Below are 26304 nucleotides of genomic sequence, written 5' to 3' on the forward strand. Positions count from 1 at the left end.
AGCAACACAACTCGAAGAACAACAGTTACAGAAAGATAAGTAACCATTTTTTCTTCAAAAGGCTTTTCATTTTCAGGATATATAACTGCAGACAACTTTACAATGTGAATGCAGAGGCTTAACTTATTCAAAACAGAACGTCTCTTTGACTTTATGACCTTTAGATTGTTTTCATTTCCACTTTCAGCTTTTTAAACCTCTGGCTCCTTGTTTACCCTTGGTTGGTGTGTAATGTTTAAGTGATAAGATCCAACACACTGGTTCCTTATCAGTACATGAGGGCTGGTAGGGGAGAGGTAAGTGCCCCAGTAGGGAATAGTTAAATTAAGCAGATTGTCCTGCTGCATCTCTCTGGGGAGTTTGTCAGTACCTCGTGTCCATATTTGGCATGGTAATTTATTAATTTTGTTTTGCTGGGTCAAAATAGCATTTGGTCCTGTATATGTTAAACGTGCTCTAAATCCACTCAACTGTAGCTTGGAGGTGTGTATTCTAAACATTGCTTTAATGCAGGGGTAGACAACCTATGGCACATGTGCTAAAGGCAGCACATGAGCTGATTTTCAGTGGCACTCTCACTGCCTGGGTCCTGGCCACCGGTTCAGGGGGCTCTGCATTTTAATTTAATTTTAAATGAAGTGTCTTAAACATTTTTAAAACCTTATTTATTTTACATACAACATACAGGCTTATAGAAAGAGACCTTTTAAAAACATTAAAATGTTTTGCATGTCAGTAATACCTTAAATTAGAGTGAATTAATGAAGACTTGGCACACCACTTCTGAAAAGTTGCCAACCCCTGCCTTAATGTATTGGGAGAATGCACTCTCCACTGCAAAATTCATTAATGCTCCAAAGAGCAAGGGAGGGAACCATTTTGTCCATCAAGGAGCACTGAAACTTCTTGAAGAGTTAAGAGATGAGGTTGTGGGTGGGGACAAAATGGGAGACTCAGTAAGTGGTGGGAGGTATTGCTCCTTATAGGTTGAAATTTTGAATCTCCAAGGCATCCCTAAAGGCATTATTTTGCTTCTAGTCTCCTCCTAACCAAATTGCAGGGTGCTATTCCAAAAAACCATTGTGAACCCAACCCAGCCAGGCTGTGAGCAGCTCTGGCCATGTAATATATATTTTTGTAGATGTATACTAAGGCAGGAACAGCTTAAATGCCTTCACCAAGGACACATGTTGTATGTCTACACAGCAATGTAAGCCCAGGATTAGTGGGACTTGTCAGCTGACTCGTGTTAGGGACCCCTGGGTTTGAGTGTCTACATAGTACATTAGCCCTTTTCTAATCTGTGCTCAAACCTAGGCCTCTGGTGTCCACACTGTGGTGCACAAACGTGAATCAAAGTAACCATATCCAAGTGGCTAGCATTCCTCCCACTTTCAAAATGTGGCTTTTCTAGCCTCTGCATGTTACAGGAAGTTTGAAGCAGCTCACTTTGCAACAGACTTGCTCGGTTTGCTCTCCATTGCAAACACAGGATTCTCTCCGATAGTGTGCTTGCAGATCAGAGATCAGAAGAGAATGGGTTAACACTGACCTGAGCTGCTGCCATTTGCAAAGGGAAGATGTCAGCTTCTGTTTTCCATAGAATGTATTGCAGATTGTTGGGATAGAGAGGACTAAGGAAGTTGTCCCATGGAATTGTAGGATATTTCCGGCAAACTCCCAGGACCCAAGTCAAGTGGAGCTGCGTCTATACTGCAAAACAATAGGGCTCAGGCTCTGGGTCCTAGCTTAACTTGAGCTCAAACCCTCGAGCCCTGCAAGGTTCTGGGACTCTGGGGTCCAAGTCCTGGGTTAGTGCAGTTGAAGTGTAGATGCAGGGGAGGTGCGGGGTTTAGGCTTATACTGTGAAATATAACCAGCTTCATCACCAGTACCAAGTTAGCTAAGGAATACAGAATCTTTTATTGAGCTAGTTTAATTTGGCCTTTATGGATAAAAAATTCAGAGTAAGACTTCTCCAGTTATAAAATTTGTAGGAGTTAAGGGAATTGGTTGGTGCATTGAAGCTGTTGGTGAAATATTAGAATAGGACAAGTGAGGCCTTTCTCCTTTTTGTAAGAGTAGGGGGAAAGCTGACCTCTTGTTTTGAGATGGGCAAATGGAGCAAGAGATATAAAAGTATTTGTAATTTACTAGTGGGGGGGAGAGAGAAGAACTGCTTGAATATTTAATTGCCTCTGTGCAATTAACTACACTAGAATGCTCTTGGTCTTGATTAACCATCTTGTTTCTGCTTTAGAATTTTCTGAGCATTGCATTTAATAGACAATGTCTGGGGAACAAAAGAACTAATTAAAAGGCACACGGACAGTAGAAAACGAGGTGTGTGGTGTTTTGCCTTACGGTTGCAGTCGGAGTCTCTGCGAAGAAAAAGATGAGTTATTTTTTGCTCTTGGCTGTATATGAAGATGACCACCTGGCTGAAATTTCACAGCTGCTTGCATTCGTAGTATCTATTTCAGTGTGTAATGTAGATGCTGCTTTTGTTCCTATTTCTTCATCAGCACTAAGCTGCACAGTCTCCTCCCTTTTTGTTTGTTTGTTTGGTTTTACAAGTAATGGTGTGCAGAGTTTATATCAAGGCCGCCAGGGCTGAGCTCTGCTAGTATGAGAAGAAGCCTGGGCTAGAAGAGGCATCCTTCTTGGCCTCAGGTGGAAGACATGTTTCGTTTGAACTTAAGGAAATGTGACCTTTTAAATGGGGGTTGTTTAGAATAGCATTAGCACAGCCTGTTTAAAGTGGTATTTAGCACTGGGGTGTTTAAAGTGATAATAAAAAGATGAATAATTCTTCCCCCACTAACATAAAGATATAGGATCCCAGAACTCAGAATGGGATGCCAGAAACAAAGAGCCTGTCAAAATAAGGCCTTGTGTTCACTAAGAAAAAAGATGTGTTCTTGATTTGTGTTAGCTAATGCGTAGTAATGTCCTAGTGAAGACAAGGAAGTTCGTAGTGTTGGCAAGTCTAGAGAGACACCTGGGGATATAGTCCAGGCTTCAGTTTGACCAGCAAGCACATGGTAAATGTATACATTGCCTTGTCTAGCCTAGAGTCTTGGAATGTGTTTCACACATACCTTTAAATTCTAGTCAAGGCAAACCCTTGGGCAAAGATTCCCCAGTAGGATTAACCATGACCAGCTAACTAAGGGCTTATCTACATTACCCGCTGGATCAGCGGGCAGAGATTGATCCAGCGGGGGTCAATTTATCATGTCTAGTCTAGATGTGATAAAACAACCATTGAGCACTCTCCCATCGACCCTGGTACTCCACCAGGGCGAGAGGCGCAGGCGGAGTCGACAGGAGAATGTCAGCTGTTGACTTACTACAGTGAAGATACTGCAGTAAGTACGTAGCTGAAGTTGTATAACTTAGATCGATCCTCACCCTCCTTCCCCCCCCACTCCCGTGTAGACCGGGCCTAAGTTTCTAAACATCACTGGCTTTGTCTACTCTAGGTGGTGTTGAAAAACGTGTTGGCTGACCTCTGTTAATTAATCACTTCCTGTCTAAATGAGTCTTAAATGAATGTGTTCTAGCTGAATTCCAACCCGAACAATGTAAGAATAGGATTTTTGTATTCTAAAAACCTCTAACAAAGCTCATAACTTGTATATTTTCCTTTTTTCAAGAGAAAATGCTAGTGAGCTCAGTAAACTGTATTATTTTGGGAAGCTGGGAAAGTCTTTAAAATTCCTTTATGATTTTTGTTTTGACAAATTAATTTCAACCTCCAAGTGACTGTGTATTAGGGCCCCAGTATTACCTAAAGTGGTTATTCTGCAGCAAGATCTTTTTGAATTCCCTCTTTCAAGATCCTTCCTTATGCTCATCTCTTTTGTATGACTAACTGAAAGTGTTCAGCACACAAATACCTCTTTGGCATTATTTAAAAACAATCTGGCTCAGCTCAGTATCCTAGAGGTAGCAATATGTGTTATTAAGCTGAAGACCCCCTTACAATCCTGGATTTAGTTGGTTTCCTGAGCCAACAGGAGAGGGCTGGCCTGAAGCATAAGCTAGATAAGAAACTTCTTGAAGCTTTGTGGTAGCCTCAGCAGCTCATAATCTAATTTTCTACAACTGTGAGGTCCCAAAACCAACTTGTGGTGCAGTCTGCCCCCCTTTGGCTATTGGGGATGGAGTAGGGCACAATTTGATTTGTGTGCGCATACGCACAAATATAGTTAGCTTCTTATAAACTATGAGCAGTCAGACCCAGCTCTACAAAAGCCATTGATAAGTCAGAGTAGAAATGGCACTCTCTGTATATGGACAGTAGCCACATAGTCCCTGTACACACCCTCTCTAAGAAAGATTGCCTGGGTCTAAATGCAGCTTTTTAGCCTTTTACAGTAAGCTTGCACACAAAGAAATGATATGGAGCTGAATTCCCCTCCCTCTCCACCCTACATGCCAGACTATATGTAAAATTAAGACCAATATAATAGATAGAGGATATGTTTATTTTATGTACTAAATCAGTTTCTCTGAGGTATTCTGTATTGGTACATTTTGTCCTCCTAAATCTTTCCTTTACTCCCCACCCAAATTAATGATGTTATCCAGGGATTGGCAACCTTTGGCACGCAGCCAACCAGAGAGAGCCCCTGGCAGGCCCGGACGGTTTGTTTACCTGCGGCGTCTGCAGGTTCGGCTGATCACAGCTCCCACTGGCTGCAGTTCGCTGCTCCAGGCCAATGTGGGCTGTGGGAAGCAGCGCAGGCTGAAGGATGTCCTGACCGCCCTTCCCTGATGGGCCATGTGCCAAACATTGCTGATCCCTGATGCAATCAGAGAGGATCCTGATTCAAATCCCTGGATTTGCACCTGGGAGAAGCCCACAGGTCAAATAGTTCAGACCCTTCCTGGAGAACCTTGATATGCAACTATGCCCTCACATATGGAACTTCATAAGATTCATTTTCAATCCCATTCAACCTCTATGTGAAATTGTTTTGGTGGACTTGCAACAGAACAGGGTCAGGTGCCACAAATACACACATCATACCCACCTCCACATTTTGTCATTCACTGTCAGCACCAATTCCCAACTAACGGAGCGCCTGGAAACCATCAGCACACAAATGAAGAGTAATTGGCTGAAACCAAACCCAAGGAGGACCGAGGCTATGACAGTGGGGAGAATGATATATTTCAAAGAACTTGCCATCTCGACCCTAATTACCCTTCATCCAAGGGCATTTTTCCTGTCAAGATGGTCCACAACTTTGGGGACTCTGTGGGTAGCCAAATAGCTAAGGCTAAAAAAACCCCAAACATGCTCTTCCATCTAAAGCTGCCCAGAGAATTATATCCTGATCTATCAGACTCTGTTTTGGCCATGCTGATCCATGTGTCCATGATCTTTAGGCTTTATTACAGCTAGGAGCAAAGATGCTGGTGCTGGAAAAGCTCCAGTTGGTTCAGGATGTAGCAGGTCCACCTGCTGAGCAATACAGGCAGCTGAGAGTGCGTCACTCTCTGCACTGGCTCCTCATGAAACACAGACTCAAACTCATGAATCTGGCCCTGGGAGTCAGTGTCTTTGGAACCGTTCGCCGCAAAACGTTTGAGTGCAGAGAACAGAGCTTTCTCTCAACAGCTGGCCCCTCACTGGGGAAATACGTTTCCAGAGCATGTCAGAATGTTCAGAGCAAAATGTGTAAAACTCTCATCTTTGACTTGGCTTTTCCACAATCAGACAAAACACCCTTTGGCACTTTGGGTGGGGAGGGAGGAAAGAATATTTTTTTTTTTTAAAAATCTCAGTTTTTAAATTCAGTTATCGTGATGTTGAATGCAGAATACTTGGTTACTGGTAGTTCTTGCTACATTAAAGGAAGCATAAGATAGATAAGAGTCTGCAATAAGCCCGTGTGCTCAGTAGGGGAAAGTGGAGGTCCAGAGAGAGAGAACCCCACAGCTACTTATTCAGACTAGCCCAAATGCTTTAAGGCCCTCCTCCCCCTTGCCAAGGATAGTCTTCAGACAGATGGGGGCAGAGCAAAGGAAAGTTCATATTTAGACTGCAGTGTAAAAATAGAAATTGGAAAGAAAATAGAAAAATTAGCCATTTATTAAAATATGCTCTTTTTCTTCTTGCTTCAAAATCAGTAATGCCTGGGAAGCCCAAAGTGTTTACAGGTGCTGTAACTTACCAGTGTAGCCTACTAGTCACCTATTTTTAAAAGGCATAACACAATATTTTCTTACATGGGTGTAGTTTCTGTTTTGTGCTGGAGGATAAATGACTGAATTGCTATGACAACTTGCTCTGACCATTCAGATTGCGTAATCTTTGCTGACGGGTGTGTACTTTGCCATTTAAAAAGGTAGTAGTTTAAGTATTTTCTATGGGCTATCCTCTTAAGGAGGTCTAGCCAAAATATAGATGTCACTTGTGAGTAGAATTTGAATGTGCCTTTTTATAGAGTGAAACATTTGGTTCTTCAAAAGCAACATTCCTTTATTTTAAAACAAAACCAAGCACAATGGGCCAAAATCTGCTCTTGGATAATTTTTCCACTGAGAGGCTGTAGAATCTCCGTTAGATGTTTTTAAGAACAGATTAGACAAACACCTGTCAGGAATGGTCTAGGCCAGGGGTCGGCAACCTTTCAGAAGTGCTGTGCCGAGTCTTCATTTAGTCACTCTAATTTAAGGTTTTGCGTGCCAGTAATATATTTTAACATTTTTAGAAGGTCTCTTTCTATACGTCTATAATATATAACTAAACTATTGTTGTATGTAAAGTAAATAAGGTTTTTAAAATGTTTAAGTAGCTTCATTTAAAATTAAATTAAAATGCAGAGCCCCGCGGGCAGTGTGAGTGCCACTGAAAATCAGCACGCATGCCATAGGTTGCCTACCCCTGGTCTAGATAATACTTTGTCCTGTCTTAGTGCAAGGGATTGGACTAGGTCCCTTCTACTCCTACATTTCTGTGGTTCTATGATACAAGGACAGAATTTAGCACATTAATTCTCAAGCTTTTCATTGTATAGTCCATTGAAACGCCGTTTTAAATGTCTGAGAACAAGAATGATGAAAGACTTATTATCTCAGGGATCATTTATTTATAGAAAAATATTAATAACAGAAAAAAGGGGTTCAGAATGAAAAGCGGCCCGCTCAAAACCTGATGATTTATACTGTTATGATTGTGGTACTGGTTATAACCGCATTCCCTTTATATCACTCCTCTCTGTGCCTTGGTTGACACACACATATCATGAGGGGGCCTTCAGGGAGTTGGCTATGGATCCCTGATTTTCTGCACAACCCTGGTGTGGGTTAGAACAAATTAGGAAATGCTTTAATCTACCTCAGATTACTCTAATCCCCAAGGGACCGTTCACCAATTGAAGGAAAGCAGAGGGCAGCACCCTTCAGGCACATCTGCATTTGACAGGAGAATCAAATTCCACTCAAGGCAGATGCTATCCTAGGGCTAAGGGACATCTGCGGCAGTCTTATTAGCGATGAATGGGGCTGATGCCTAGCCCACTAGTAGGACTGCTGTAAAGCAAGTGTTTCTGCGCATCAGGTCCAACTGGAGACTGCTGTTGTGGGAGCATGAAGCAAAACTCAAGCAGCATGAGGTGGGATGGGGGTGGAGAGACAGTAATAGCAATAATTACATGGTGCCAGAGGTAGTACCCGAAAGGGGGTACATGGAGTCAGCAAAAATGGGAGCACAAGATGGGAGTTGGATGAAGGAACAAAGAAAAGGAGTCCATAGGGGACTTGTGCTGAATTAAGATGCAAGAGATCAGGGAGGTTGCTTTGGGTCTTACTTGCAGAGCTGCTTCACAGTCAGAGCTAATACACCAACGTACGTGTTATGGTATCTGTCTGTAAAGCAGCTAGCACAGTCGGGCCCTGATTCCTGACTGGGATCCCTAGATGTGCTGCCAAAATACAGTCAGTGGGAAAAAAAAGACACACTACCTATTAATCTTACAACAAATGGGTGTTGCATTCCTCACCAATATTCCTACTTGCAGCAAGGAATACCAGCTTCCAGTGGGTGATTATGTTTTAAACCTTTAAAAGTGAATTTTGTTTTTTTTTACTTGTAACTCTTTCTAGCTGCATTCCTTCTATTTGAATTCAATGACTCCTATGTATGGTTGGCAGGCAGGAAATTCACACTAACTCGTATGCTTTTATATAGCAAACCCGTGACAGATATAGAAAAGCCAACAAGCTATTACAGAGACAAGAGACACAGCTAGGGTGGGAAGCATCCTAGAAAACTGCAGAGAGAAAATTACAGCAAACCTTTGTGCATGAAGATTTTCACAGGGAGAGGAGGGGACCTAATTCTCTGCTCAAATATCTTGAGCCTCACCACCATCTGGGTTGAAAAACAAGAACAGAAGGCTTCCTTGGGGTTCATGTTGCATCCATTCAAGAATAAGAGAGAAGATTGATTGATTGATGTCTTTAATCAGGATGGGTCAAATGTTATTCCTGACAATTCCATTGACTTTGGTAGAATTACACCAGTGGTTAATGTGTCCCAACAGTTCTGTAGCAAGGTTGCCAAACTGTCTCATAATTGCGCCATTTAATTTACCAAAAGAGAGAGGACTCAAGACTTTGCAGTCTCCAGAAGTGCTTTGGTTCAGTGTACTCTGTCTGGCATCACACTCTGGGAAGATGATGTCATGGAGGGTATTCCCCAGCCATCGTGAATCATCTTTTCATAATACAAATAAGGTGCATGTGGACTTGAGGTCACTGACTATACCATGTAAAATAATGACTGATACTGGACTCCTACCAACGATGCATTTTATGACTAACAAAAAATGCTGTGCCATCCTACGAGAGATGTCTTCATTTATCTTCCCTACTACTGCCCAAAAATCCAACCCTTTTGGGCAATGGGTCACTTCCTGAATTTGTTCAACTTTGCAGCAATGAGATACTATGAATGACAGAATTATTCTGAGGTAACCAGTCAACCAGCAAGCTTAGATAATCATAACAGAGTGGTTCATGATAGTCTTATAAATGCAAAGATTTTCTCTCCCTCAGTATTTTATTCCTTGGAAGCACTGCCCTGTTTATAGCTCCCAGACACTATGATAATACAGATAATAATAGGAATGAAAGAGAACATAACATCATTAAGTAGTTAAATGTAAATAGTTTTATTCTTACAACTCTGAGCTGTACAGTCTAATGCAGTAGTTCCTTTTGTGCATATTGTAAGTAGCAGTTCCATCGATGTAGCACCCTCATAGGGTACCTATGATGAACACAGAGGAAGTATATTTTTGTCAGTTGATATGTAGGTATCTTTCCACCAGTCACTTGTATGCCATATACCTGCAGTAGCTAGTGGTGTTAGGGCCACGTCTACACTGCAGCAGCACAACTACGGTACTGCAGCTATAGTGCCTATAGTGTGGGTGCTTCCCATGTCAACAGAAGAGGTTTTTCCATCATTGTAGTTTATCTGAGAGGTAGTAGCTGGTTGACAGAAGAATTCTTCCACCAACCTAGCCATGTCTACTCCAGGAGTTAAGTCAACCTAGCAATGGCACTCAGGATGCAACATTTCTCACAACCCTAAGCACATAGCTAGGTCAATCTAATTTTTAAGTGTAGACCAAGCCTCTGTAATCTGTATAGTAGTGTTGCTTCCAAAATGGCATGTCTTGAATTGATAATGCAGTACCAGCACATCAGCATTTCTGTGCTCTCAATGCCATTCTTTGAAGTGTTGACGTCTTGCGTCAGTACTCTTGGTAGTGACTTTGATAGCAAGAGATGAGGTTATCAAAATGCCTGGTGTAACCGTGGCACATTACTTCATCCTCAAAAGTATCTTTAAGGCCACTGGGAGCAGCCCATGTTGCTAATTAGCTGCATTAAACAGTAGCCACTATCAACTGAATTCTCTGTAGCAAGCAGTCTGCTTGACTTACTAACAGCTTGACTCACAGGAGCTGTCCTTGTCTGTCCATGCCCTTCTCATCAATGGCTGGCCTGGGGACTCTCCTATCCATTTTCTTTTTAATCTTTTTCCCAGGCTTTGGGGGCAGATACTTCCCTGCTGGAGCCTCCAATTTATTCATGCATACAATTTTACTTAAAGTTCCACTTACTTCTGGCCAAGGAGTTATTGGCTGGAGTAATTTTTCTGAACAATGCAAGACACTACTTAGTTCTCACCTCAGGCTGAGTCCTTGCAATGCTGCTACCCCCTCCTGCCTGAGAAGTAAGAGACAGTTAATTAACTTTGTGTCTTATAACATTGGAGAACACTAAGGACTAGACCATTGGGCTAACTCTGTACATCTGTGTTCTTAATAGAATCATTAAGTGTGATATTCTGGATATTTTGCAAGTGTCTAATTCACTGTATTTTGATGTAAGGCGAACAGACCATGGGACAATGTGTTGAACAGGAAATTCTTAGTTATTCTTTCATAGCGATGTTCCTCAGTAAGTGTATGATTACAGACCTTCCTCCACACGTCAAGATACTTAATTTTTCAGCTCAGAGTGGCACATGAAATAGCCAGACCTGATTTTAAAAAATTGCAGAAAAGGAGAGGTGAAAGCGTATTTAGAGCCAGAAGTGATGACAGCCAGAATAATCTGCAAAATATTTCCAAGGCTGTATGGGGAAGGTAACGTTATTGAGATTTTTAGCAGCTGTACCATTCCCTGCACTGCTGTTCATGGTATAAATATTTGCATTTAATCAAGACCTTTTAATAGCTGATTTCCTTCTGCTTCATCACTCAGCAGCATAACTGTATTTTTCATCAGTCTTTTGCCAAAGAAATTAAGGGCATGCCAAAAAAACAACTCTAGGCTAGATTGTGCATATTAGTGCAGTCCTATGGAAAGGGCATAAACTGTGCTGCTTCAGGAAGAGCCTCACGAACCACTGGACCCTCTGAGAGGCCTGATTCTTCCCAGGGCCCCTCTGTTACCAGGATGGAGGAATTTCCTACAGTCCATTTGAGGATGTAGGACTGCCCCCCCCCCATCCCCACCATGGAGCCGGCTCGCATTGTTGCCAAGCCTGGCAGGGGGACAATAGTATAGTAGCTCTGCCAAGTACCCATCCAGTCTGTTTCCTGGGACGTGACATCTAATGCACAACCCCTGCATTCTTCACCCGCCCCCCAACCCCCCAAGCACCCACAGCAAAGAGCTAAGTAGCCTTAATGTAATTGCCCTAGGAAAGGACTCCTTACTCCCTTGATTGGCTGTTTTTGGGGCTGGTCACAATCTAGCCCTTGAAGACTGTTCTTGATGAACTAGAGAAAAGAGTTTGATTTCTGTATTAAACTATAGATATCTAGGGATCAGTCCTTCAAGGTAAGGAGAACTTCCTGTAAGGTGTGGAGTTGTCACTTCCCCTGCAGGGAGGAGGCACTCAACACCTTGCAGGACTGGGTAATCATTGTACAGTTTTTACAGCAAAGTGTAGCTCTCACCCTTTTTCTTTTAAAGAATTATCAGGGGTACTAAGCAGTGATGTATTTTTTTTTATAATGTAGGAGCCCTGCAGATGTGACCTGAAGTTGATAATTCTGTTGTGTGAAGAAATTTTTGGAGACTCCCTTGTGTGTGATGTCAACATACGATAAAGTGCTCATATTCATCACCCAATATTCTTCCACTAAATTTTACTTCATTGAAAATCTGTGCAACAGCGAAGATGCGACTTCATACGTTAGTGTTAAGTATGCATACTATATCAAGAGAAAACACACATAACCCAGCTTTTATGTGCCAGACTTTGTAGCAAGGCACATCTGAAGTACACATATAGTTAGTCAAAAAGCCCATTGGTGGTGCATGTAAAATATTGTTTTTACAATGTAAATATTCTCTACAAACTTCAAATAAAGGCAGGATTAACTGGTATGCTTCAGCTATTTTTTGGGCCACTTCGTAAAACTAATTTACCTAGCTGATTAGAGCAGGTTTATAATGGTTTTCTACCAACTCCCACTTATGCTGAAGATCCTTACCGCCCCCCCCCCATCCCAGCAGCCCTGACATACGTTCCACCCACCTCAGCCCCACCGACCACAGCCCCCAACATCACCCATTTGCCTTCAACATCCAGGAGCAATGCTCTGGACTGGTCTGGCAGCACTATATTCCTGGTTTTGAGACTTCTCTTCTTTGGTAAAGCTCTGATTTTATAAGGCAGGAACAGACAGACGCAAATAGATGATAGATGGGCCATGACTATACTACAGAGCCTGTGCTGACATAGCTATGCTGGCATGGCCCTCTAGTATAGATGCAGCATATACCAACAAAAACAGGTTTTCTGCCTGCTTAGGAATACCACCTCCATAAACAATGTTAACTATGCCAACAGATGCACTCTTCTGTTGGCATAGCTGAATCTACACTGGGGGTTTTGTCGCTATAGCTATGTCTGCTGTTCGTGTGGGTTTTTTTTGTTTTTTTTTTAATACCCGCTGTCGGGGGGAAATTTCTGTTTTGACATTAATACCCACATGCCATCTTGAATTTCTGGCAACAACTAGGAATCCATCTTGGCTGCCCTTCTTCCCCCTCTTCAGGTATAGTTTCCCACCTTTTCTACCAAAAAGGCGGTAATCCAAGTAGCCATGTGATATGTCATCTGCCCAGGAACAGCAGGGCATATAAGAGCTAGCACGTCAGAAGGACGGGCCTGTCCATCTGAGTGGCTGAGTGCTGGACCACAGCAGTGTCGTCTACTCAGGTGCGTAAGCCAGAGCACCATGCCTTAGGGTTGTGGGAGAGTTTAACACACTTGCACACAAGGGTGAGCTGCTAGCTTGCGCACTCTCATCGGGATCTTACTTGCACCTGCGACGACGCAGGGATGGAGAAAGAAGAATCACCAGCATCAAATAGAGTTATCGCCTACCTGTTTCCTGAGGTCCATTCTTCATCCTGTTGAGTCACCTGATTGGTTCCAGACCTGATCTGCGTCTTGAGGATCCAGACACAAGCTGCAAGAAATGGTAGAGACCTTTTAAGTCCTCCATATCCCTCACCTGGGATCCGTCTTAGGGAGGGAGTAAACCCTTTTTGGTCACAGTCAGTATAATTATAGTGCCACCTTTACCTTACTTACCTGTGCTGGGAGTCCTTTATAGCATACTCTGTTTACTTACCTTGTTTAACTGTTGTTGGTCTAATAAACTTATCTGCATTTTACTCCTGCACTCCCTTATTGGTTTTTATTTTGGGCAATCTTAAACCTCGATGATAGATGCGGATAGGGAGACGAATCTCATGACTGGTCTCCGGCCATCCTAAAACCAGTCAACTCCCTGACCCAACGTAGCTATGCCAATAAAATTTAGAAGTGTAGACTGAGCCTGTTTGTCTGTGTGTTTTAATTTAGGTTTTAATCTTCTACCAAAAAACCCTGGGGATCGCTCAATCTATTGATCTTTCATTAACTCCTCCTCCTAACATGTGTTAAGAGTAACATTGAGAATCTGACTTGGGGCTTTTCAGTTATAGCACATATGCAAAACCTTTTTTTCCCTCCTATTTCTCTTTGGCTGATTTTGAACTAAACCTTATTCTGTGAAGAAAAATATTCCCATACTGACAGCTGCAGCATGCTGCAGCAGAAGAAAGCTTGTTAAAATGGTGCATAATATTTTAGTCTTAGCTTACTGGGTAACCGTAGTTGGAACCTCCTGATGAGAAGCCATGCTCCCCAAGGCTAGTACACACATGATAAATGTATATTTGGAAAACTGATTAGTACAGCCTTTGCACACTTGGCCAGTTGTATCCTGTTTCCTGGAAGGCTGCCAGACTTAAGCTAAACGGAAATGTAATGGATTGCAGTTTTTCTGTTGGTTGGTTGCAACAGGCTGAATAAGCAGGAGTTGCCTTAAGGTAGACTAAGTATTCCTATTTAAAGTCACGCAAGCCGTGCTTTTGCTTAGTTGTGTCTTGTTTCTAGTGCACAATATGTTGCTTCCGTGACAGTGGATGGGATTGGTGGTGGTCAACTATTTATTTATTTATTTAGTTAGTTTTAATAAAAAATATTATAGCAGATGTTTGACCAAATCCCAAAGCAGCCCATTTAGGTAGGGAGCTTAATGCTTTTAGAATCACAACTGTTACTGTTCATAAACTTGTGGGGAATGGTGGGTTTCTTTTTTTTAAAAATGCTAGATTATCAATGTCAGTAACTGACTGCGGATACAATTTGATGCTATATGTTCAGTTATGTTTCTATTTAAGAGTTTGTTTTGATTTAAAAAAACAGTTTGCATTTTCTTTTAATAAATAGCTGTGTTTTGGAGATAACTGGCAAAATACAGGTTCCTAAGTACTCATTATACACTTTGCGGGGAGCCAACACATTTTATACATATTTGTTCTCAGTGCATTTTTTTTAGGAAATCATTAAAAAGAAAGACATGCACACTTTTACCAAGAAAAAAATTAAAATCTAAATTTAATACAAACCATTTACGGCAACTAGCGGGAAAATTTAGCACTGAACTTGTTTGTTTTTCGTTGTTTGAATTCTAAAAAAATCAAAGATCATGAGATTAAAAAAATACATTAATCAGTGCTACATCTTTTTAGGGTTTTTTGGCCTTCTGGTGTCAAAGTCTTTAGACTGCACTTGGGGCATGTTTTCAATTTTTCTCTGTTACCCAGAGGGCTAGAAACTGATCTTATCAAAAACAAACAAACAAACAAAGCTGAATGTCTTGTGTATTTACCTGTCTCCAGGAAATGAGGCTTTAAGAATAACACACAGTGACAGTGTGACTTGCCATAAAATTACGAGAGAGTTTTCTCTTGTTTTATACTTGCATTGTGGGCAGTTTGAGGGCAGGGACCATCTTTTTGTTCCATGTTTGCACAGTGCCTAACACAATGAAGTCCTAGTCCATGACTAGGGTTTCTTGGTGCTACGATAATGCAACTAATAATAAAGAGTTGGCAACTCTTGTACCTTTGCAGTTAGTTGTTTTATTTGAGAGGGTAGGAAAGAGTAAGGTTTTTTGTTTTGTTTTTTTAAACCTATGTAAAGCATGTACAGCGCCGAGCACAATGGGGCCATGGCCTTGGTTGGGGCTTTTAGGTGCTACTGTAATTTTTAAAAGAAGTAATGTGCCTGAACTATGCATACTAAAATTCCAGTCCTGGTAAGTCTTTGTGTACTTGAATAATTCCATTCATTTCGGTGGGGCTTCTTTTCTTGCATGCTTTTTACACTCTTGCTTAAGTCTTTGGAGTATTGGGGTCTACAGCTGCAATTCTTCTGATGGATTCTGACCATGACCACCTAAACCATGTTGTCAGACCTGGGGGGTTTATCCATGCCACCAGAGTCCCAAATGACATCTGTGGAACAAATTCACAAAAATAATAAACTCCCTTTTTCCTCGGCTTGCTAGTACATAGATACTGGTATCACTTGCTACACCATCACGTTCCTGTTCACAAAGGACAGGCACTGCTCCATTTGTTTATATACAAAAATACTATTGTTGTCAGGTGGACTGGAAGCTAATTAATATACAGAAGTTTATGATGTCATCCTGTCATAAACAGATAGTTAAGGGTTAATGTCTCTTTTACCTGTAAAGGGTTAAGAAGCTCAGTAAACCTGGCTGACACCTGAGCAGAGGACCAGTTGGGGGACAAGATACTTTCAAATCTTGGTGGAGGAGAGTCTTTTGTTTGTGCTCTTTGTTTTGGAGATTGTTCGCTCTTGGGACTAAGAGGGACCAGATGTCAATCCAGGCTCTCCAAATCTTTCTGAATCAGTCTCTCATGTTTCAAACTTGTAAGTAATAGCCAGGCAAGGTGTGTTAGTCTTATTTTTGTTTTTTCGACTTGTAAATGTTCCTTTTTTGCTGAGAGGATTTTACCTCTGTTTGCTGTAACTTTGAACCTTAGGCTAGAGGGGGTTCCTCTGGGCTATATGAATCTGATTACCCTGTAAAGTATTTTCCATCCTGATTTTATAGAGATGAATTTTACTTTTCTTTCTTTAATTAAAAGCTTTCTTTGTAAGAACCTGATTGATTTTTCCTTGTTTTAAGATCCAAGGGGATTGGATCTGGACTCACCAGGGAATTGGTGAAGTCCTTCAAGGCAACCCAGGGAGGGGAAAGTTTTGTGGGGACAGAAAGTGCTCCAGACACTGAAATTCTGGATGGTGGCAGTGTACCAGATCTAAGCTAGTAATTAAGCTTAGAAGTGTTCATGCAGGTCCCCACATTTGTACCCTAAAGTTCAGAGTGGGGAAGGAACCTTGACACATCCATTCAATTGGCAAATTTCCATAGCAGACAAAATTAATGTCTAGGAACATCTGTTACACACAGTGAGAGATTACAGAGATGAGATGAAGTAAATAGTGATTTTGCTACCTTTTTATCACTCTGAGGCTCTAGTGAAGAACATAAGAACAGCCACATTGGGTCAGACCAGTGGTCCACCTAGCCCAGTAAACTGTCTCTAACAGTGCCAGATGTTTCTGAGGGGGTGAACAGAACACGGCAATTTCAAGTGATCTGTCCTCTGTTGTCCAGTGCCAGCTTCTGGCAGTTCGAGGGTTAGGGACAGCTATAGTAGGGATTGCATTCCTGACCATCTTGACTAGCAGCTATTGATGGACCTATTCTCCATGAACTTATTGAATTCTTTTTGAAACTCAGTTATACTTTTGGCCTTCGTCACATCTCATGGCAATGAGTTCTATAGGTTGACTGAGTATTATGTGAAGAACTACTTCCGTTTGTTAATTTTAAACCTGCTACCTATTAATCAGGCTGATGGGTTTGTTGCTATTACTGTCATCTCCCTTCTAGAAACAATAGGCTAGTGTTTTCCCCTTGATGCTGGATCAGTTTACAAGTCTCTGAAACAGAGATGATGATTTAATCTGCTGTTAACTTTTTTTGAAGAGTGAGTGATAGTAGTCAGAAAAAATGATCGTTTTGTACAGATGTTCCCATTGTATGTTTCCATTATGTAATCTACACTGGTATCTTCAAATCTCAATTTAGATAATAAAGCAAATAAGGAAGCTAATATTTTGGCTGAAATGATCCTTCACTGTAATGTTCTCATTCTTTGGCAGCTAGGGATTACCAGGTGTTCTGCATTTTATCATCTTTTACCTTAATAAAACATCTAGTGTTGCAAATATTAGGAGCTCAGCAAAGTTAGACCACACAGCAAGTACTGATCTGGCAGTTGGCAAAATGTTTGAAGAAAATAAAAGGGAAAAAATAAGTATCTGAAATTCTGTTGCTTGAGTGGTTTTTTTCACCTTGTGTTCTGAAGAAACGTTGATACCTCTTATAGTGCTTATTAATGTTAGTTTGTTAATGTGGATTGCATTACTATCTAGGAGAGACTTAGCCCCATTGAAGTCAATCAGAGCTTTGTGATTGACTTCAGTGGACCCAGGCTATTGTCCCGAATCTAGTGGTAAACATCAGAATTTTAAGGTGTTCAGCACAAACCTCTTTCACATCCTTCCATCTAGCAACTAAATATTGCTGCTTGACTGCATAGTTTCTTTAGAATCTGGTGGATAGATTAAAACCATGTGGATAACTGAGTATTCTGTTCACCTAGGCTATGCTGGAAGCCTCAGGAACATACTGATAGCAGTTAACTCATTTTTCAAATCCAAGTTCATAAGAATCTTAACTCATCTGTTGATGTGTTAGTTTTACATTTTCAGTCTCTCCGTTAATTGCTGATTAAATAAGGGGCTGAAGAATGAGGACACCTTGTGATTTTGTTTACAGGATTATGTTTTTGGGATGATATCAGATTTTATTGTTTTTTGAGCAAGGGTGGCTGGGTGGGAATATAAACATATACTTAAATTATCATAAAGGAAAATCTCAAATTGGAAAGAGTCTGTGTGAGGGCTCTCTAGTTTCTGAGAGCTACTTCTTCATGTGTTGCATTAATCCGATAACTATAGTAAAAGTAAGAGGAAAGTATATGATTAAATGGATTGATCACAAATTTAGGTCCAGAGAAGTGATTTTAATGTATTATGCTTTACTGAAAATGTGTAATCGTGAGTGAATGATGATAAATGTGAGAATCGCAGATATGGTATAATCTGATGCAAGCTTTGATGCACTGATGGTTTAATCTATTTGACAGTGGTAAATGTACTGTATTTTCAGAGTCTGAATTATTATTATTACAATTTTTTTCCAGACGACTGGCTGGCAATGACCTTTCTTTTATCCATACGAAGGCCTTGTCTGGGTTGAAAGAACTCAAAATGCTGTAAGTAATCAAATTTTAGAGCCTCACAGCTAGCTGTGTACTTTCTTCTTGCACAGTCAGCATGTTCACTGATTGGCTGGACAGAATCAGAATTTTTTGTTCAGACAGAACAGTAACATGAAAACCTTTACTGCTTTATTTTTTGCATAATCTCTTGGGAGTACTAACCTTGAAAGTGATGTGCATTCAATAATAAAAACAGTTGTCACCTGGATTAAATTGTAATTATTTAATTTACTGGAGTAATAGTGTTTGACTCCCAGATATGTCTTGTGGTAGAAAAATACTGTTAAACTACAAGGCAGGGCTGCCGGGGTGGGGGCAAGTGGGGCAATTTGCCCCGGGCCCTGCAGGGACCCCCACAAGAATATAGTATTCTATAGCGTTACAACTTTTTTTATGGAAGGGGCCCACGAAATTGCTTTACCCCAGACCCCCTGAATCCTCTGGGCAGCCCTGCTACAAGGTGTGTCTTTTTTTTTTGTCCTTCCTCTCTGGCTATCCAACGTTCTCAGGAAAGAATATAACACTGCCAGCGTCGTGCACTCCTGTAACTTAGGTTGACCAGTAGAAGGATTTCTAAGTGAGGCAGTAGTAAAGTGCCACTCTCGCTGTGCCCTGTTTGTCCCCAGCAAATGAGAATATCCACTACAGCTGCAGCTCCATAGTTAAGGCTGAAACTAGCTTCCTGTTATAAACCAGATTTTAAAAAAGAAACACATCTCTGTCCTGAAATTTTAGTGCTTGGGTAATGGAGTGTATTTACACAAAGATCAGCCCAATAGACCAGGGATACAAAGAGGCTCAGGGAAGGCCCCGAGGGGTAGAAGGAAAATCTTCAGTGAGGAAAGAAGCATAGGCCCAGGAGGGAGGACTGAGAAACTCATCATCTGCAATACTGCTACAGGAGGTTTAGTAGGTGAATGCAAGGAAGGTACTCAAAATCAGGCCCTTTAAGGTATGTCAAGCACAGGTGCTGGCACTTTTCAATGTGCCGGCGGTGCTTGATCCCTGGCTCTGTCCCAGGCCCCGCCCCCACTCCACGCCTTCCCCCTGCAAGGCCCTGCCCCTCTTCTTCCTGCCCTGTTCCACCCCCTCCCCTGAGTGTGCCACTCTCCTCCCCCCCTGCACCCTCCATTTTTTCCCTGTGGGTGCTCTAGGCCCGGAGTCCCCATGGAGTCAGTGTCTATGATCTCAAACTGTGCACCCAACGTTTTTGTTAATTCTTACAAAATTTAAACCTAAGTATATTAGTTGACTGTTAATGTACTTGCATAGTTACACTTGCACAAACAGTCTATTGACCCATTTCATAACAGCAAACAGATCAACCATTAAAATGCTGTTGATAAAAAATATTCTTAATCACAACCAAAATGTTGTCTTATAAGAGAACTTACCGATCTGATACGACTTAATGTAGCCTGTCACTACCTTTCTTTAGAAATCTCTCTATAAAATCAACAATGAACATCCCACAGTACAGTTCCATTATAAAACAAAATGGAGGGGCAAAGATAGTGTGGGAGAGGCTATAGAGAGTGGGGAAGGGTTATATGGCAGTAGAGAACAGGCTGGATTTCTAATAGTTCATTGCAGACTCTCTACCATTTTGTATTTATTTTTCTGACGTTATTCAGTAAGATTTCTGTGTGGTGGAGTGTTTCATACTGTGAATATGCCCAGAAACTCTTTATAGTCAGCACGCTATGCAAATGCAATTATTAAAATAAATTATACTTTGGTGCCATTTTTTCTAGAAATAGAGGAATCAGTAGAAACAACCATGAAAATGCAAGCACTGGTAAATAATAAAATGCCATTTATTGGAGCAAATTGAGCCCCAATGTAAATTGTTGCAGCTCCCAATGAAGTCAAGGGGAATTGCAGCAGTTTATATCAGAGATGATTTTGGCCCATTATATTCAAGAAATCCGACCCATTGATGTAGATTGTTTCATTTAATGCAGTGATTGTATAAGGAGCTGAAATAAGACATTTTCACTATTATTTTAACATTATCATTGAGTATTTTGTCTTGAGAATTCCAAAATGCTTTTTCTTTTACAAAAAGTCCACTAACAAGGAATACGATCTCTTATGTCAAATAGAAGATACTTTAAAGATTATTGTGAAAATCTTTCACTAACAAAGATTCTTCTACAGAACCCTACAGAACAATCAGCTGAAGACTGTACCTAAAGAGGCCATTAGAGGACTAAGTGGTTTACAATCCTTGTAAGTGTTTTTTTTTTATTTTGTTCCTCTTTCTCCTCCATATATATATATAATCTTCCACTCCCGACTCCACAACTCTATATACGTATCTGCTGCATTCTAGAATACATTGAAATGCAATGATTTATGTAAAATAATGCTTGTGGGCTTAATGTGTTAATTTGAAGTGGAGCAGAAATGTCAATCAAGCGTAGAAAGGAATTTTGCATTGTTATCTCTGAAAAGAATAATTTCATAAACCCATCCATAAGAGAGAATGTAAATACACTGCAGATATGGAAGGTTCACACTGGATCGTCCAGCATGTCCTAAGGTATTTAAACAACTTAAAGAATTGTGCAGAAGTGTGTGAGTCTTTCATGGTTGGGGAGGAGGGCATTTTGATCAGATCTTGATGGTCAATTGTAGCTCTGTACGAGATGAATGTTTGTTTTCATTTTGATATACTGCATGGGTTTTTCCTCTCCTCTCCCTATCTACTTTCTGTTCTTCACATGCCAGAGTCCTGGTTTCTGCACAAAGGTCCTCTCAACTCCAACTCTGCAGTTAGCTGTGGAGCACCAGTTACAAGTTTTGCACAGTTGCTTCCCCACTCCATAAGCAGGGATCTTGGGCACTGCAGTCTCATAGTTGTGATCCTGTGGTCTGTGCTCTGCTATACCCCTGCCTTTTTCCCCCCTTTTCTGGAAACCAAAAGAAACTGCCCCAGACAGTCTAAGGATTGGCTACAGCATGCGCTGCTGTGGAGCAGTGGGCTACAGCATGAAGGTGTGTGGCATTGAGTTATGCAGCTTCTCTGCACCTCCCGCCTGCTGTTCTGCTGCTTCTTGGATGCTATGCACACGAAAGGTGGTTGGGGTTGTGGGCAGATCTTGAGCACAGCAGAATAAAACATAGGCATTTCTCAACAACCGGTGGCGAGAGTTGGTCCATGGATCATCCAGCCTTTGTGGATCCAAGAGTAGCACTGATAATATGCTATCCCCCGTCCCTATCAGTTATGGGACCTTTTCTTGATACATGCGAGTGAACCACTTTAGAGAAGATTATACTTCAGTGTGTTATCTGTCTGAATTTAAAAGGACTCCAGGGATGCCTCATGCTAAGAAGAAAACACTTCAAATGATGCTTCATTGTGGTGATGTCCACCTTATCAAGTAAAAATATCTTCTTTCTTGGCATAAATATTCTGCTGGTGTTGCAAAAGAGATTATATCCATTAATATTCTCATGGTCTGGAATCTATACCTTTGATCTGTAGTGAATATACTTTTGTTTTCAAGTACATACAGCACTTCTGATTAAACAGTCCTCTAAACCTTAGATTATTTAATCCAGCAGTTGATGGTTTTGATAACAATTTCTGATTAAAAGGAAAGAAGAAAAACCAAGGCAATGGTAGTGAATGAACAAATTTAATCCAGAGTCATTCTTTATAATGTGTTTATTAAAATTAAATGAATTAAGTGAAAGTCACCCTAGCAGCTGCATTGGGGATAGATGAGCTGTAGGTGATGTGAATGTTGGAGAGTTTGAAGAGGACACTAACAAAAAAAAATAACCTATTTTTTTCCCTTTTCAGATCCCAAGTTGAGTTTACAGGACTATCAGTAAATTTATTAAGCATTTGGATGTCATTGGGCATAAATGTTGGAACCCCACAATGACATGTTAGCAGTCACTTTTTTCAGACTATTTTGTTCTCTAGAGAGATGGATTCAATTTTGATTTGTGTTTCACTCCATACCCAAGAGGACATCTGTCCACAATACAAACACCACGACTTCTTACAATTGGCAGCTACTTGATATCAACATTGTGGTGATGTTTTAGTTTGAGATAGGTGCATTGGTAGATGTGTTTGTGGAAAAACATGTAAGGGAAATCGTGCTGGGCCTTAGATATAGTATCTCCTTCATGGATACTAAAGTTTCCATTTATAATAAAATAACAATAAATTACAGATTGATCCTGCAAACCCTCAACTCAGAGTTCACAGTGATTTCGAAGGGGCACTTCATGTGTAGGGGCTGCGTGATTGGGCACATAATTTCCATGTCAGAAAATGTAGGAACATTGATACGAGTGTGCTTCTATATTAATAAAATGACCTTTGACATAGGAATTTGCCCTAAAAAATAAAAGAAGTACCTAAGGTCCCTCAGCTGGGATGATCTTTGTATACAACAGATAGCTGTTTTCATGATGCATGCTAGAAAACTGCTGCTGACTTTTATTTATTTATATAATCTCCATTCAGAAACTGCAAGCTTAAACATTAATTAATGGGTTGTCTCTTGGCAATTCCCCAGCTTGCTGTGAAGGAAGCTTTAAGGGAGATTTTTTCTTGGTGAAGACACAAATGATTCTTCCCTTAAAATTTCAGAATATATTGATAACCATTTGGTTTGCAGGTCCTGCATTGTTGTATAGCCTTTGTTTTATTGCACGGAGATGCAGACTGCATAGACAGTTGCCACATTGTATGTGTTCATGATTCCCGTAAATGTACCTGGTTTGAAATAAAATAATTACAGAAGCTTTGCAATTCTTAATGTTTGCATGATAACTGGACAGTAGCCAGTGTGGTTCTGAATACACAATGGCAACTCTATATTTTCTGTTGATATTGGCTATTTTCCCAAGCCTGTCTTCCTGAGGAAAGCTAGAATATAGTCATTATTTATGAAGAGTACAGTTTACCAAAATGAAGGGTTACAGTGAATGGAAACCCGCTTTTCAACACCTCAGGAGGCTTTATCTGCAATTATGTGTTTTCACATTGCAAGATGCAGTGATGTATTTGAGCAGACACATGTCTCACACAAGGAAACTACCAAGACGAAATGCACCAATTTTTCTTATCCAAATTATAGCTGATGTTGCTAGAGCAAGACCTTGGCAAATGTGGAGCCCAGTTAATGAAATTGGTACTATTGCTTTTTAACTTAATGCCAAATATTAACAGTATATGCTTGTCACTTATAATGTTTGGCATCCGTAGTTTACACAAGTAGAGAAGTGACCTTGTTCCCATCTGAGATTAGGAAATGGATGCTGTCATAAACATACAGCTAAGAGTTAATTCCTCTTTTACCTGGAAAGGATTAAGAAGCTCAAATAACCTAGCTGACACCTGACCAGAAGGACCAATAAGGGGACAAGATAATCAGTAGTATATATAAAGGTGCATGTGTCTTATTAATTCTGTTTTCTCCTAAAGTTCTAGAAAGAAATCACAGCCAGTGTGGTCCAGCACTGTCATAAACATACAGCTAAGGGTTAATTCCTCTTTTACCTGTAAAGGGTTAAGAAGCTCACATAACCTAGCTGATACCTGACCAGAAGGACCAATAAGGGGACAAGATACTTTAAAAATCTGGAAGGGGGAAAAAGTCTTTTATTTGTGGCTGTGTGGGCTTTTGCCGGAGACAGAGAAAGAAGGAGCCATCCCGCTCCTATGCAGTAGTGAGTATTTAGAGAAGAATGGTTAGATTACTTTTATTTTCTTGTTTGTGAGTTCTTTTGCAAATAAGGAGGAGGATACATTTGGGTTCTTTGTGTAACTTTAAAGTTTTGCCCAGAGGGAAACCCTCTGTGTTTTGAATCTGTTTGTATGTAAGATTCTTTCATTCTACTCTCACGGAGGTACTTTCACCTTTTTTCTTTAATTAAAATTCTTCTTTTAAGAACCTGATTGATTTTTCATTGTTTTAAGATTCAAGGGTTTGGATCTGTGTTCACCAGGACTAAGTGGTGAGGGGACATTCTCAAGCCTTCCCAGGGAAAAGGGGTGTAAGGGCTTGGGGAGGATTATTCTCAAGTCTACCCAGGAAACGGGGTGTAGGGGCTTGGGGAGGATTATTCTCAAGTCTACCCAGGAAACGAGGTGTAGGGGCTTGGGGGGAAATCATTCTCAAGCCTGCCCAGAAAAGGGGGGTTAGGGACTTGGGAGATATTTGGGGAAAGACAGAGTTCCAAGTGGCTTTCCCTAAATATTTAGTTAACTCGCTTGGTGGTGGCAGTGTACTGTTAACCTAAGCTGGTAAAAATAAGCTTAGGGGGTCTTTCATGCGGGTCCCCACATCTATACCCTAAAGTTCAGAGTGGGGAGGGAACCTTGACAGATGCGGAGAAGTTAGACTTGCCCAAGGTCACAAAAGGAGTCAGTGGAGGTGCCAGAGATAGAAACCGAAGGAGAGTCTCTCTCCTACTCTGACCCATATGCACAGCTCCAGAAGCTTACAGTGGCTGTGGGGAACCAATGGAGAATTGCCTGGTGTGAGGCCTGCACAGAGCCAGCGTAGGCAGCCCAACATGCCCACCTTACAAGCCAAATCATCAGAGGCATGTTGGGACAGGAGGGTGAGTATCTCTATAGCACTTGCTGGTTTGGGGGCTGTAATACAAATTGTAGGGAGTCCTTGGGATGCTGCTGTAAATTAGAGCAACCCATGGACTACTCTGATTTATGCCAAAGGCCATGGCACCCCCAGCTAGTCCAAAATCTAAAGCAACTTTTACCAACTCTCTTCCTGGGTTGGAGTCATAGTAGAGGATTTCTCCTCAGGTCTCCTGACTCTATTGAAACCCCGACATGCTAAAACTAAATGATGAACCATGATATGCCTCATTTATGTATGCAAAATAGAGTAATCTTTTTATCCAAAGACTTTATAATGTTTTATAAAGTTGTATTACCCCATTATTCCACACAGAAGTGAAGTGAAGGCCTTGACTCAGTAGGCCAGCAGGGAATAGAAACCCAGACTTTGCTTAACTCCAACCTGTTCTAAAAACCCCAGACAACATTAACAGATCATTTTCCTGAGGAAAATTAAACTGGCCATCTTTAATGTTGTGAGCAGAACATTAAAGTTCTCAAATATTTCAGTATTTTTAAAAAAGCATTACGTAGAAGCTCCTGCTTCATTGTTTTGCATGGAGTTATTTGTAGTGGAAGAGTTCAGGTGTGCTAAGTGGAGGGACAAGAGGCATGTTCAAGTTGTGTTAACAGAACTACTCTTGTACTAGAACACCATTTGTCCTTAAGTTACAGGAAAAGAGCTGTCTGCATATGCAGCTCACAGTCCCTGCAACCTCACTCCTGCTGCTTTCTGGTTCTGCCATCTTTCCCTCAACATCCTAACTTTCAACTCTATAAACACTGTGGCTGAGATTCTCAAAGCTGCCTAAAGTATTTGGACACTTAGTTCCCATTCATTTTAATGGAATTTGGGTGTCTAAATCCATGAGTCGGCTCTGAAAATCTTAGCCAGTAGCTATCAGAGAAAGAAGTGCATTGTACTGATGTATTGCAGTTATGCAAAGTCAGGAACTACTGTTATTCTTCCGGCCGTAATAGACTCCTTCTGTGGCCTTCCCCTCTATGTATGTGCATAAGTATAGTATTCTATAGTAGCTGAAAGCACTGCAATGTGCTATAGCTCATAAAGGATTTTTGCTGATTGTCTCGCTAACATTTTTACATATTAAGTTAGTGAGAAGTGTGAAAAAAAATTCAGTTGTGTGTTTCTTTAAACTTAAATCACTTTTTTAAATGCCATCATTTCCTGGCTTACTTCCTGTTGAAGTGACACATTCCACTATCCTTACTCACATTGGATAGTACCTTATTCCAGGTTGTCCCAATGACTCATGGATATAAGGTGACAGAATCTGTCCCCAAAAATCTGCTTTAAAAGACCAGCAGTGTAAAAATGTTCCATCATAAACAGA

The 26304-nt window shown here is 40.9% G+C and overlaps 1 protein-coding gene across 4 annotated transcripts in view; it reads left to right on the plus strand.

Moving 5' to 3' along the window:
* The window catches only part of LGR4 (leucine rich repeat containing G protein-coupled receptor 4), a 148696-nt gene that overhangs the window by 75206 nt on the left and 47186 nt on the right, over nucleotides 1-26304 (plus strand). For all 4 annotated transcript variants that reach the window (XM_050955274.1, XM_050955272.1, XM_050955273.1 and 1 more), the window contains exons 3-4: nucleotides 18256-18327; nucleotides 20494-20565. In XM_050955274.1, the coding sequence (XP_050811231.1) occupies nucleotides 18256-18327; nucleotides 20494-20565 (144 nt within the window). The remainder of the gene's footprint in view (nucleotides 1-18255; nucleotides 18328-20493; nucleotides 20566-26304) is intronic.

Source organism: Gopherus flavomarginatus, chromosome 5 (assembly GCF_025201925.1).
Source record: "Gopherus flavomarginatus isolate rGopFla2 chromosome 5, rGopFla2.mat.asm, whole genome shotgun sequence".
NCBI lineage: Eukaryota > Metazoa > Chordata > Testudines > Testudinidae > Gopherus > Gopherus flavomarginatus.